This window comes from Panicum virgatum, chromosome 9K (assembly GCF_016808335.1).
Source record: "Panicum virgatum strain AP13 chromosome 9K, P.virgatum_v5, whole genome shotgun sequence".
In the NCBI taxonomy this organism is placed as follows: domain Eukaryota; kingdom Viridiplantae; phylum Streptophyta; class Magnoliopsida; order Poales; family Poaceae; genus Panicum; species Panicum virgatum.
In genome coordinates, this window is record NC_053144.1 from 65,677,582 (window position 1) to 65,690,785 (window position 13,204).

General features: G+C 47.1%; 2 protein-coding genes and 1 pseudogene across 6 annotated transcripts; 1 reads left to right on the forward strand and 2 right to left on the reverse strand.

Annotated features, from left to right (window-relative positions):
• Window positions 1-890: 890 nt before the first annotated feature.
• On the forward strand, window positions 891-6,785 carry LOC120647128 (copper-transporting ATPase PAA2, chloroplastic-like). Of its 2 annotated transcripts, XM_039923764.1 has the most exons (17): window positions 892-1,724; window positions 1,833-1,910; window positions 2,193-2,290; window positions 2,367-2,420; window positions 2,691-2,777; window positions 2,966-3,130; window positions 3,217-3,327; window positions 3,633-3,701; window positions 3,785-3,894; window positions 3,995-4,100; window positions 4,353-4,419; window positions 4,642-4,721; window positions 4,824-5,278; window positions 5,494-5,668; window positions 5,863-5,994; window positions 6,075-6,225; window positions 6,319-6,785. In XM_039923764.1, exons 1-17 carry the CDS (start codon window positions 944-946, stop codon window positions 6,435-6,437), a joined length of 2,838 nt encoding a protein of 945 aa, XP_039779698.1. In that variant the 5' UTR covers window positions 892-943; the 3' UTR covers window positions 6,438-6,785. The 2 variants fall into 2 exon arrangements, with proteins under 2 accessions (XP_039779699.1, XP_039779698.1); XM_039923765.1 differs by lacking the exon at window positions 2,966-3,130 and having other exon boundaries at window positions 891-1,724.
• A 5-nt stretch (window positions 6,786-6,790) lies between these two features.
• LOC120648250 lies at window positions 6,791-9,288 on the reverse strand (annotated as a pseudogene).
• Window positions 8,623-13,071, reverse strand: LOC120647129 (E3 ubiquitin-protein ligase SPL2-like). Of its 4 annotated transcripts, none has more exons than XM_039923766.1 (7): window positions 12,708-13,071; window positions 11,960-12,061; window positions 11,708-11,884; window positions 11,493-11,614; window positions 11,243-11,362; window positions 10,750-11,033; window positions 8,623-8,928 (listed from the first exon to the last, which is right to left on the reverse strand). In XM_039923766.1, exons 1-6 carry the CDS (start codon window positions 13,023-13,025, stop codon window positions 10,751-10,753), a joined length of 1,122 nt encoding a protein of 373 aa, XP_039779700.1. In that variant the 5' UTR covers window positions 13,026-13,071; the 3' UTR covers window positions 8,623-8,928; window position 10,750. The 4 variants fall into 4 exon arrangements, with proteins under 4 accessions (XP_039779700.1, XP_039779701.1, XP_039779703.1 ...); XM_039923767.1 differs by having other exon boundaries at window positions 8,632-8,893; XM_039923769.1 differs by lacking the exon at window positions 8,623-8,928 and adding an exon at window positions 10,266-10,593.
• Window positions 13,072-13,204: the final 133 nt, after the last annotated feature.

Here is a 13,204-nt window from a genome sequence, read left to right on the forward strand (position 1 = left end):
ATTCGGAGGGATGTTTCCTCTATTCAGTTTCTCGATGCCTTCTACCGGCCTGGTTTTCCGGTATATATCCAGCCCGATCACAAGCCGATCGGCTAACTGCCTCATGCCAGTCTGGCATGGGCTGTAGAATGAAACAGCCCGTGGCCAATCATACAATGTGGCCCATCACACTTGGGTCCTAACACGATGACAACAAACCAATGCAAACAGCATAACCAGGAGCTGATTGATAGTGTTTTAACGAACGAACCCTTTCTAGTTTCTTTTTCATGGAAAAGGTATTGTCTAGCATTTTAGTTATTTTCAAAGGATAAGCCTATAATCATATTTTTGAAAAATATTTTCGGTAAGTTATAGAAACCAAATGGAACGTGAAAAAAACTAATTACACAGTATAATTGTTTCATACGAGATAAATTTTTTAAATCTAACTAGTTCACGATTGAACATTAATTATCAAATAATAATAAAATATACTATAATACTAAAATCTAAATTTTTTCACGAACTAAATATAGTCTTGGATATGAACATATGACACCTCCTCCTTGGCTCTGTGCCACTGTGCCAAAATTCAATGCATGCAAGCGATAGGGACCATGCCAATCGGCAGCCAAGGCCCCCTGACACTCACGTTAACTACTGCAGTGGAGTAGGTGTAGTCGTGTCTCACGAATGAATGAATCCTTTTGGATCCGCTCCCTCCCAATCCCAAACAGCGAACACCCGCCACGTTTATCACGGCGGAATGCTGCCGTCCGGAAGAAATCCGACCCGTCCAGCTCAAACGGATTGGATCAGAGTCATTGGAATGGCCATCGTCGCGGCGACGCGTCGCCATCGTCGAGTTAAAATCCCGGCGCGCAGCAACCACCAGTCCAGCCACCACCCCTCCCCCTCTTCATCTCGCTCGCATCACCACAGCTGGCGCGTCCCACCACCCATGGCATATGGCATTGGCAGCCCCCTCTCTTCCCCCAAGCTAAGCGGCGGGCTCACTTTCTCCTCCGCCTCCGCCCCTCGCTGGAGAGGCCTCTGGAGTCGGGATCGCCCGATCGTCTCCATGGTCACCGTGGCCACCTACTCCCTCCTACGCGTCCGGCCTCCGGCTTCGGGCGGTAGGGCTCTCCCTCTCAAGCGTCTCCGCCCGATTCACTGCCGCCGCGCGGGCGCGGCACCAACCTCCCACTCCCAGCGCCGCCTCCACCTTCTCCAAATCCACACGCGCGGCGTGCCTGCTGCGGCCCCACTTCGCGCCACGGCCGACCCGTCGTCCGCCTCGAGCGCGGTCGACGCGGCGGAGGAAGACGGCGCCGGCGCCGGCTCCGCCGTGCTGCTCGACGTGACCGGCATGATGTGCGCCGGCTGCGCGGCGCGGGTGCGGGCCATCCTGGCCGCGGACGCGCGGGTGGAGACGGCGGCCGTCAACCTCCTCGCCGAGTCCGCGGCGGTGCGGCTGCGGGCGCCGGCGCCGCCCGGCGCGGGGGAGGAGCTCGCGGCGAGGCTCACGGAGTGCGGATTCCCGGCCACGGCGCGCCGAGGGGGCGCTGCGGCAGCGGGGGCCGGGGAGAGCGCGCGCAAGTGGAGGGAGATGGCGGCCAGGAAGGAGGAGCTCCTGACGCGGAGCCGGGGCCGCGTGGCGTTCGCGTGGACGCTCGTCGCGCTCTGCTGCGGATCGCACGCGTCCCACATCCTCCACTCGCTTGGCATCCACGTCGGGCACGGTGAGTTGGAAATTGTGAGAGATCAGAGCGTGATCTAATTTACGGCTTGGCAAAGCGAAGCCTATTTTTGTCGTGAAGGGCCCTCTGATCCGTTTGTGCATGGTGCAGGAACGTTTTTGGATTTGTTGCATAATACTTATGTGAAATGTGGCATTGCTACCACGGCTTTGTTTGGGCCTGGAAGAGGTATAATTTGCTCCCAACATTTCCTCATAGTGTGCGTTAGTGTACCGAGGACATGCTGTTTTGTTTAATGTTTAGTCGTGTGGTAACGACTGCTATTTTTACTATTTTTTTAATATACAGTCATTTTCTCAGAATTAAGAACGTTAGGAATCTTAGCAGCGCGGGTCTCTGAGACTTCAGAATCAAAACTGAAGTTGGATGAATCTTCATCACATTTTTAGCACCATGCTTCTCCAGTTTATTCCATTCTCGCTTTCTCACATCATTTCAATGTGCATCCAGACATACTGTTTGATGGTTTTAGAGCATTCAAGCAAGGTTCCCCCAACATGAACTCTCTAGTAGGATTCGGCTCTGCAGCTGCATTTACTATCAGTGCAGTAAGTGGGTCTATAGTGCTCAACTTATCTGTCCAGCCATATAGATAAATACTAATGTAGCGTTCCATTTCTTAAGGTGTCCTTGCTGAACCCTGAGTTGGAGTGGAATTCAACCTTTTTTGATGAACCGGTGAGTCCAATTTTTTTGGTTAACGGAACTTCAGTTTCTATCATGGCTCTTGTGTTGTTATGATTACTGCTGCAGTATTGTATTGCTCTTGGATCCTGCAATATTTTTTAGAAAACCAGTGTCAATTCACTGAACTTAGAAACTTAATTTGCTTTTCACACATCATCAAACCAATTTGCTAGTTGATTGAACAACAGTTTGAGTTGCGACTTGCGAGTTCTATTTTGCGTGGCAAAATTTTGTTAAAGAAAGTTTCCTTGTAGCATGCAGGTCATGCTTCTTGGATTTGTACTTCTTGGACGATCTCTTGAAGAAAGTGCAAGGCTTAAGGCATCCAGTGATATGAACGAGCTCATTGTAAGTACTGATTTATGCCAACTAATGTTCGAGCAAGAAGCTGTTTTCCCATCTTTAATTTTCCAGAGACCCTATATAAAAGTGATCGTTTTGTAAAATGACATATATCAAAGGAATGCACCATATACAACCTTCATGCAACATAATTGATTTACCGAAAACTAATGGCGTCTGGTGTTCAATGGCAGTCACTGTTATCACCTCAATCGAGGTTAATTGTTACTTCCTCAAGTGGTGACCCTTCTTCGGACCCTATTTTGAATTCCGATGCAATCACAATTGAGGTTCCTGTTGATGATGTCCGTGTTGGAGACTCAATATTGGTCCTACCAGGAGAAACTATACCTGTAGATGTATGGAGCCATTCCATAGTTTCATATTTTTTGTTTGCTAATATTATCTGACCAATCCATTGAACTATCTGATACCCATTTTGCAGGGTGATGTCATTGGAGGATCAAGTTTTGTTGACGAATCAATGCTTACTGGAGAGTCCTTGCCTGTAGCCAAGGAGACAGGGCTTCCTGTATTTGCAGGAACTGTGAACTGGGTATGCATATAACTTCTTGCCTGAAAGTTTGGTCAATATTCTTGGTCTGTGCATTTTCCTCATCCATATTTATTTAATCAGTTCAAAGTTGCTTATCACTGGAGTTTTAGTAAGTTCTTAACTCATTTTACCATGTCTTGATTGATGTAGAAAGGACACTTTAACTAGATATACTTCAGAAAATTCACTACAATGCTCTCACCTGAACTTGGATATTGCCCTACCTTCAACCTTCACAAGTTCCGATGCCTTCCAGACTTCTTAGCTGGATAAACTAACAGCCCATTATTTGATCTGTTTTGAAGGATGGCCCGTTGAAGATCAGAGCAACTTGTACCGGACCATCATCAACAATTGCTAAGATAGTCCGCATGGTCAGGAAACACACCCTTTGTTGTTGACAGTAAAACAAAGCAGGGAAAGGTGTTTTGACTATATATGCTTTATCCTTGAACAGGTTGAGGATGCCCAAGCACGTGAAGCTCCTGTTCAAAGGCTCGCAGATTCCATTGCAGGACCATTTGTGTATACTGTTATGACGTTGGCTGCTGCGACCTTCTCCTTCTGGTGTGCCCTTACTTTTACTTTCTTCTATTCAGTGAAATATACACGAAAATCTTGTTGTGACTAGCAAGTATTGCTTTTTCTAACCCTCTCCCTCCCTAAGGTATTACATTGGCACACACTTATTTCCGGAGGTCCTTCTGAATGATATTGCTGGCCCAGATGGGGATTCATTACTTTTGAGTATAAAGCTTGCTGTGGATGTACTAGTAAGTGGTCCTGCTATGGTTTTTGTTCAGTAGAAGAAAAAAATTCAGTGTTTCAGGCTAGGGCTTGGAAATTTATTACATTTGAATAATTTCATAATTGATGAAATAATGAGTTTACAAGTACTCTTAATATGATGTGGTCATTGCACAAGCAAAACCTTAAATCTCATTGGAAAGCTGTTCCGAGCTTCCTTTCTCAAAACCATATTTGAAATGTTGTTTGTGCTAATTTTATGAACTCACACCCTGCAGGTTGTTTCCTGCCCTTGTGCACTTGGATTAGCTACACCTACAGCTATCTTGATAGGAACTTCCCTGGGTAACTTCCTACACAATCTATTTCCATCCATTGGTTCTGATCTTATATTATATAATAAAATTTGGAATTTAGCTACAAATTTGGACTCTTCAATGAGCAAACTTGGTCCACTACTCTAAAATTCAGTCACTCATTATACTGCCATACAGCAACTTTTCCTGATTGTATAGTTTTGTTTAGTCCTAACTCCCAACTTCCTGTACTTCCTTTTCCTTTAACCAGGTGCTAAAAGAGGATTACTTATTAGAGGAGGTGATGTTTTAGAGCGTTTGGCTGGAATTGATGCTCTTGTGCTTGATAAGGTACGCATGTCTTCCTTTATCATATTCATTTTTCATGTAAAATTTTATATTTCTTAAAGTTATGATTTCTTATTATAAACAATGTCTTTATTCTGATTCTAGACAGGGACGCTTACAGAAGGAAAACCAGTAGTTACCTCTATTGCTTCTCTGGCATATGGGGAGGCGGAGGTTCTTCGGCTCGCTGCTGCAGTGGAGAAAACAGCATTGCACCCAATTGCAAATGCTATAATGAACAAGGCTGAACTGCTCAAGCTGGACATTCCAATCACAAGTGGTCAGCTTACAGAGCCTGGATTTGGCTGTTTGGCAGAAGTAGATGGGCGTTTAGTTGCAGTAGGCACTTTGGAGTGGGTACACAATCGTTTCGAAACTAAAGCATCACCAACTGAACTGAGAGACCTTAGAAACCGTCTGGAGTTTATGTTGTCAAGTGAACCATCATCATCAAATCAGTCGAAGTCAATTGCTTATGTTGGTCGTGAAGGAGAAGGAATTATAGGTGCTATTGCTATATCAGATATTTTGCGAGAAGATGCAAGGTTAACTGTGGACAGGTATTTTCTGGAGTAATTACATTTCTCAGTACAGATGTATTTCTCTTGTCTAATTGGGTTATCCTCAGCAGTGCCATGAAATGCTAGTCTGCTATATCCTTAGATACCGCTAATGTTATTTTTAACGTATCATGCAAGCTTTACAACTATTACTGCCTTATCTTTATAGTTCAAGCAGTGCAGCACGTTTAAATCGGTCTTCTCTTAATCATCAGATTGCAGCAAGAAAGCATTTCAACATTTCTACTATCAGGGGATAGGGAAGAAGCAGTGACAAGCATTGGGAGGACTGTTGGAATCCGGAATGAAAACATAAAGTCTTCCCTAACTCCACAGGACAAAGCAAGCATTATATCAACTTTGCAAGGGGAGGGACACAGAGTTGCAATGGTAATTTATTTGTCACCATAAAATCATTCTGTCTAGAACTCTCTTGCTTTGGATTATGTTAAAATAAGTGTTAGTGCTGAGCATATTCCAAAAATAGAAGCTTGACAAACTCAGCATTTGAGATAATACAAAGTATTAGCCTGTTTTACTGACATTGTTTCCTAACTGTATTGACTGTACTTGCTGTTTTCCAGGTTGGTGATGGAATAAATGACGCGCCATCTTTGGCAGCTGCAGATGTTGGAATAGCTATGCGAACTCACTCAAAAGAGAATGCCGCCTCTGATGCAGCTTCAGTTGTTCTATTAGGCAACAGACTTTCTCAGGTAACATTCTGCCCTTATGATTCTTTTATCAGAGGAACTCAAGTGGTAGTGATGGTGATCAAGAACATTCTCTTGCTCAGGTTGTAGATGCACTATCCTTGTCGAAAGCAACTATGGCAAAAGTTCACCAAAATTTGGCGTGGGCAGTGGCATATAACATAGTAGCCATTCCCATTGCTGCTGGAGTGTTACTGCCTCAATTTGATTTCGCCATGACACCATCTCTCTCAGGTAAATGTTGATCCAGGACTGCTGTGCTTTTCCTAATATTAGTTCGTTGAGCTTTGTTAACGACACTTGGTTTCTTGGCGGTGTATGGTGCAGGGGGGTTGATGGCCCTGAGCTCCATCTTTGTCGTCAGCAATTCTTTGCTTCTGCAGCTGCATGGGTCGTTTCAGAACACAGAGAAACAACAGGGTGATTTGAGCTCAAGATTAAATTGAATCGTTCCGTTCAGCCTTCCCAGCCGTATGATAGTGCTTCTCATGGTACTGGATGATATAGAGGGTGCTGATACCAGTTTTCCAGCTCCAGCTCAAGACATACGGGCAGAAACTAGTCGAACTAAAACTAGCACGCGGTTCTTGTCAGTTGTAGCATGTTGGTGTACAGTTCATATAAGTAGAGTAGTAGATGTACTAATCACCCGGAAGGGCAATAAGGTTACCTTTGCCAGAGCCCACAAATAAATTTGTAGCAGTGTTGTTTGTAAGGGCCTGTTCGTAAACAAAGTGAATTATTGTTCATTGGATGAGATCATTGGGGCGTATGAATGCATGATTATTTGTTCATGGTCTAGCAGCGTGCAACAAGCTCAGCATTGCTAAGTTTCTCGATGAGGATTGTGGTCGGACTCTATTTTACACAGTCGCACGCATTGAGGAAACTTCACTAAACAGAACTACTCTCATACTAGTTGTACATAATAACCCCGATGCAAAGAACAAATAGCAACTCTAGTTGATTGATTTCTGGCCACACTATAATGGCCATCATATCTCTGAACCATAACACAGGAGATTATTACTGATTCTTTTACTTGTGTCCAACTGCCATGTTCTTCTAGCACTCTTCGAATCCATCGTTGTTGCCCCAGTGCACCTTCTTGCCGCTGCTGCTGCTTCGCATCACCTTCTCGTCGACGGCCTTCACCCCTGCCTCCGCAGCGGCTGCCAGACTCCGCCTGCACCCGCGCCATCTTCCTCCCCCTCTTCCTCGCCACGGCCGCCTTCTCCGTCTCGGCGGCCTGGTACTCCCGCGCCCACCGCCGGCGCACCACGCACGCGGCCGCCAGCGCCACGGCCTGCGCCAGGAACATGCCCAGCAGCAGCACCTCCTCCAGGAACGCCAGCGCGAGCTGCTCCCGGCGGTCCCTGGCGGACCCGAGGAGCGCGAGGCTGCGGTCGCGGCGGAGGAAGAAGGCGGTGGCGGCCAGCGCGTGGCCGGACATCGCGGCGAGCGCGAGCGCGGAGTGGGCGGCGAGGCCGAGGGTGGGTGAGCTGCGCGGAGAGCAGGGTGGCGGCGTGCACGGAGACGAGCGCCCAGCCGAAGGGCGTCGGGCGCGGGCGGAGGAGGAAGACCGGGCCGAGCGCGGCGGCGGCGAGGGCGAGGAGGGAGAGGTTGAGGAGCCAGACCAGCAGGTTGGGGAGGGAGCAGCTGCTCCGCAGGCTCGAGCTGCCGGTGGCCGACGGCGACGCGCCGACGCCATTGCCTTCTGAGTTCTGACTCGTGCGGTGCGGTGCTTGTCCTCGGGCTGTCAGCTCGACAGTGATCGAGTGAGGTGGTGTTGAGTAGGGAAGTGCGTGGCGCTGGCGCGTGAGGGAGGGAGGTTTAAATACAGAGCGGGAGGGGGTGCCCGTTGAGCGGGGTGAAGCCAAAGGAGGACTGGAGCAACGGCTAAAGTTTGGCGCCGGGAATGGAGCCGATGATTACTATCTCTTCTCTGCAGTTCCCCGTGCTTCCTTTGGCTTCTCTTTGGGTTCCGCCGTTCAAAATTTTAAAGCAGCCACGGAGCAAACGACTCAAAAAAAAAAAAGTTTGCGAATCTAGACTTGTAGTTGACGTTTGCAGCTTTGCCTAACCACCTGTTTCCCCTTGTTTTTATACAAGTAGATGGTTTATTCTGCCTTTTTTTTTTCTTTGAACAACTAGGAAGGAGCACTGCCGATGCATTTAGAAGAGAAAGCAAACGGTTTATTCTGCCTCAGCGCTGCGTTTTACGAGCCTGCGCACCAGCGAACTAATCCGAACACAAATGTCTGCGCGCTGTAGCCGTAGCACCCTCTCACGAATGCTCGCCCCCCGCGCCAATTTCAGTGTTCCACAAATACTCCAGTTTACGCGGAAAACATGGATTCTTTAGCGTAGATCTCGACATTTTTGGTTTGAAGTTCATACTCCAGAAGAAAATTTCAAAACAGTAACTACAACACATAAAGGTCGAATCCAACCAAGACGTTTGCCAAAAAGACAAGCTCCGGCAATGTTATCCACGGGCAAGCGGGACAGCTCTGGCGGGCTAATTGGTGACAAGCCGCCCCAACCATTCGGCATTGCCGTAGAGCTGCGATAGCATTGCATCCATCAAGAACGAGCAATTGCAACCCACACACTTCACACCACAAGACGTGAAGATCAGACGATAGAAATTAACCAAATTTTTAGCCTTATCTTTACAGCTAACTCAATGTTTACATGATGGGCAACATATGTGCAATGCAAACAAAGATGATAAGCTAGCTAGAGTCCCCCGCGACCAAGAGCATAACTTGGGAGGGTAAAGACATTATATATATTCACAAATCCATGGCAGACGGTTAGGTAGCAGTCTAGACTAGGAAAATGTCCAGGACGATAAGCAGTTGTGCTCATGTTTTCAGGGGCAGCTAGTAAAAAGGACCTGCCAGTATCAGAGATTTTATCAGCAAAAGGGACCTGCAATAATTAGAACAAATGAATTAGCTCCTGAGCATCTCCAGCAGATTACCAAAATCTTATTACCTAAAAATTTATATAGGGTGAACACCTATTATTAGTGTGTTTTTTTGACACCTTCTCCAGCAGACTACCAAAACACTCTCTGATATCTCTACTGGATCATGGGACCCATCTGTCAGCGGCTGGATATTCTTTCCCCACGCTCTCGCCTCTCCTCCACACGGCGATTTGCGGTCTGCGCTCTCCACATTGCTGCGCCGCCGCACCGGAGACGAGCGTTGCCAGCCGCCCTGCCCTCAAACCCACATCGGGCTTCATCTCGCAGGCCGCCGAGCTTGCAATCTCTCCCCATCCCATCGCATCCCCAGGTGTTGAGTACTGCTGCAAGCAGAGAATGATTCTATTTGCTGCTGCTTGGAAGAAAGAAGAAAGCTGTGAGATTGGAAGGTGGTGCTAAAAAGAGGAAAGAACAGAGATGAGCCCGAGCTTGAGGAGGAGCTACTCGCGTTGGAATTGAAGGGGGGGCAAGCTTCGGTGGTACTGGATTTGTACGGCTGCTGGCTTGCTTTGCTTGGTGGAGCATGGATGAGTGCTAATGGAGGCCGGGTGGCAGGAAGAACTTTGATTCTGGCTCATGCGGCCTGAGATTCACAGCAAGGAGCAACCAGAGAGCGAGGAACTTGACTGGAGAACGATTGATGGAGGTCTGATTCCTCTGCTGCGTCAAGCAATCCGGCGAGCGTGGCCTCCCTGTACATCTTCGTGCCTGCACTTTCAGGTGCAAATCGATGAGCGGGATGTGTCCTGTGATCCGACGAGCGCTGGCTGCAGCCAAGGTCTAGGGGATTGAGCCCCGGCCCCGACGGCGAGGAGTTGGTTCTCTTCCGCTACCCGCCGGGAGACGTAGAGAGAAACAAGCGCAAGCACAAGAAGATCAATTGGGTCGATTCAGGTGAGCAGGCTCTAGATCTAGTGTATGGTGCAGCACCGGGAAGGAGCGAGACGAGCGGCGGCGCTGGGACGGAGTGGTGAGTGGCGGCACTGGGACGAAGTGGTGAGCGGCGGTGCCGGAATGGAGGAAGGCGACGCGCAGCACGCGACGGGGAAAAGTCCTTGCGCCGAGAGCAATGGTGGATAGGGCCCTGTATTTGGGGTGGAAGAGCTGTGTTATTGGCAATTGCCAAAAAAAATTTGGTATTGGCGATGAGATTGGTAGTCTGCTGGAGCACTTTCCATTACCAAAAAGATAGTTTTTGGTATTGGGGAGAGGGATAGGTAGTCTGCTGGAGATGCTCTAAGTCCTAACTCCAATATTTGTTGCATATGCTATTTAGTTTTTTTTTTGTAAATCAGCCAAATTGGATAGGAATATGTATTCCATCATGAAGAGATTAAACACACATACCCGCAAAAAAAAAACAGAGATTAAACACACAATCACTCAGGGTTATCCACAGCACAAGCACTGCATGGGCAGCCATTACCATTATTTGAACAATCACTGCAACAACCACACTATTCAAGACAGTTGCAAGGTATTTACTTAATACAAACTGTTCCTAGATTGAAATGGTGTTAACATTTTCTGCCAATTGAAGCAAACACAATTTAGTCCACGTCACATGACCTTGTAAAGTTCAGTTTTCATGTCCAGAACCAAATCTATCCGCACTTGATGCAATGCAACAAAACAAAACCAGGTACAATTTTATTCAGTGTATTGGTCCAAAAAGTATGTTGTAATTTATATAAAGAAATCGCTAAGATAAAAAGAACAAGCCACCCTCTTCAAAATAACAAATGAAGTCTTACACGTACCTCAAGAGTCATAAATCCTCATCATGTATCTGATGTCCTGCCGACACATCGGGCACAATGGTTCAGCCTCACGTTCCATTCTTAATGCACATTTGCAACAGCAGACAAGATGCCCACAAGGAATGAAAGCTGCTTTCCTTCTCCTCCTTAGGCAGACAACACATAGCTGACCGTCCCCTACTTCTTCGTCACTCGAGTCACCTTCTTGAATAGCATCTTCAGCCTCCTCAAATAACTGTTGTGCTTGCCTAGCCTCTCTCCGCAGTTTGATTCTCTTCCAGCACCTGCAACATTACAAACTTCAAATTATCAGACACATAGGACTGCAAAAACCTAAATCGCTCAAAAGGAGTATCTCTAGAACTAATCAAGTATTAATCAGCATAACTTAAGTGATAGAGAAAATGAGATAATTTGATAGACGAACACAAGAATTTTCAAAGTATCTCAGTACATTGGTTCACATAATGAATTCACAAATCACAACAGATACCTGTAAATGGCATGGCCCACTAGGCAAACAGACAAGGTTCCCAAAACAATACTACCCCAAAAGAGTGTCCTAGCACGCGAAGCCAGCTGAGCTTGCATCTCATCCTTGGTCAGCTCAGATCTGAGTAAAGGCAAAGCATTAAAAAGCTTGGAACTGCACCATGAGAATGCAATATTGTGCATGTTCATCTTCCCTTATCCACATGGTGCTTGGTATCAATATGAAAACATAAGGTCACATAACATCTTACAAGAAAAAGGGGAGATCTGGGCACGAGCTAATCTCAACACTTTCATCCTTTGCTCGACATAGTCCTATTGCTGTAAGCTCCTTTCCAATAGGTAGTATTTTTTCTTCATCCAATAATGCAATCTATAGAACAAACAATGAGACAGATTAAGAGATATATTCCAAGGCTGAGTATTGCATAACCAATATCTGTTCTCAATAATCGAGAGAACTTACAGGATAGCCATTCCCAATAATAGTTTGAAACAATGCGTAAGGAGTTGTCTCAATTGGGATAAGTTTATGAAACACAGTTGTAAGAGGTAATGGTTGATTGGGATCCGCCTTCTCTACATTGATATGAACCATCCCAATAGGGTTTCCAATCTCAGAACTGGCAAGAACAAACGGAACCTTGCGAAAATAGAAGCATTGTCAAAATTGAGGTGCATTCCTAATAATAACAGTATATGAGTGTATATGGAATACCGTTCTAAAAGATGTTACAATCTGCTCTTTCCATGATCTGAAAAGAAGAGCATGCAGATCAAAGGTCCATCCAAAGATACCTCTCCATTCCGTGAACAAGCACTACATGAGTACAAGATCACATAATACCAATTAGACACCAATATAAAGGAAGAATAACAGGCAAAATCTGTGTGTCTAAATAACAAAGGGAAAAAAGCTAAGAATTCTTCTCAAGGTTCTTTTTAAACAAACTTTAAACCTCAGATACTTCAAAACATATAAAGACTCGGTGTTCTTAAAGCTTTCTTAATGATTCTAAAATTAAAATAAGAGAAACTAGGATACAAGCCAATCGAGGAACTATAAAATCAGCAAATACTATCCAAAGTACCCATTCCATCAGATGGAAATGGTAAAACTCCTAATTCCCAACTACTTAGCTTCTAACTCCTGGAAACTACAGCTAATAGTAACCAAAGCTAATAGCGTCGCGAACAGAGAGTCTCTATATTTAGGATTTGTACAGAAATTCAATTCGAGACCTCCACCTAATCCACGCAGCAGAATTTACAGTAAATAGAGTATCCTGACTGCTCCATTGGCGAAAATGCCCCATACAATGGCTTATTATGCACGAGAGCCATCAATAAGCACCCAATCATTGAAGGTTCTCTAAAACTCAAACGAAATTAGTACATAAGCATACATACTGCCTACGGCTAGCATAAACCCTAATCTGGCCGATGGATGCAACGGCGCGGCTCACCATCTGGGTGTGCTTGGTGATGACCCCGTGCTCCCCGGAGAACGGGGGCTGGAGGATCATGCCCCCCGGCTTGGGGCGCACGTAGCCCCGCACCGCCGCGAGCCGCGGCTCGCCGCCGCTGCCAGGGAGGAGGGAGCGGAGGTCGGCGATGGAGGACGCCGCCGCGGAGGCGACGAGGCGCAGCTGCCCCGAGACGGTGAGGTACTTGACCCACGACGCGACGGCGACGGCCGCCGTGCCCAGGCCGAGCACCGCCCCGTCCAGCGAGGCGGCGAGGCGCACCAGCGCCTCGGCCGTCTCGCGGTCACGCGCTGACATGGCTGGGTTGTGTTGGGTCGGGTCGCCTTCCGCCGGCGACACGCCTTGTCGTCTCGTTCACGTGGGGGCGCGTCTGGTTGGGTCGGTTCGGGAAAGGGATCCGCTGCAGTTCGGCAGCCTGCGGCAGCCTGCAGTTGGGCCACTGACAGGTGGGCCTGCATGTGTGGGGCCCACATGTC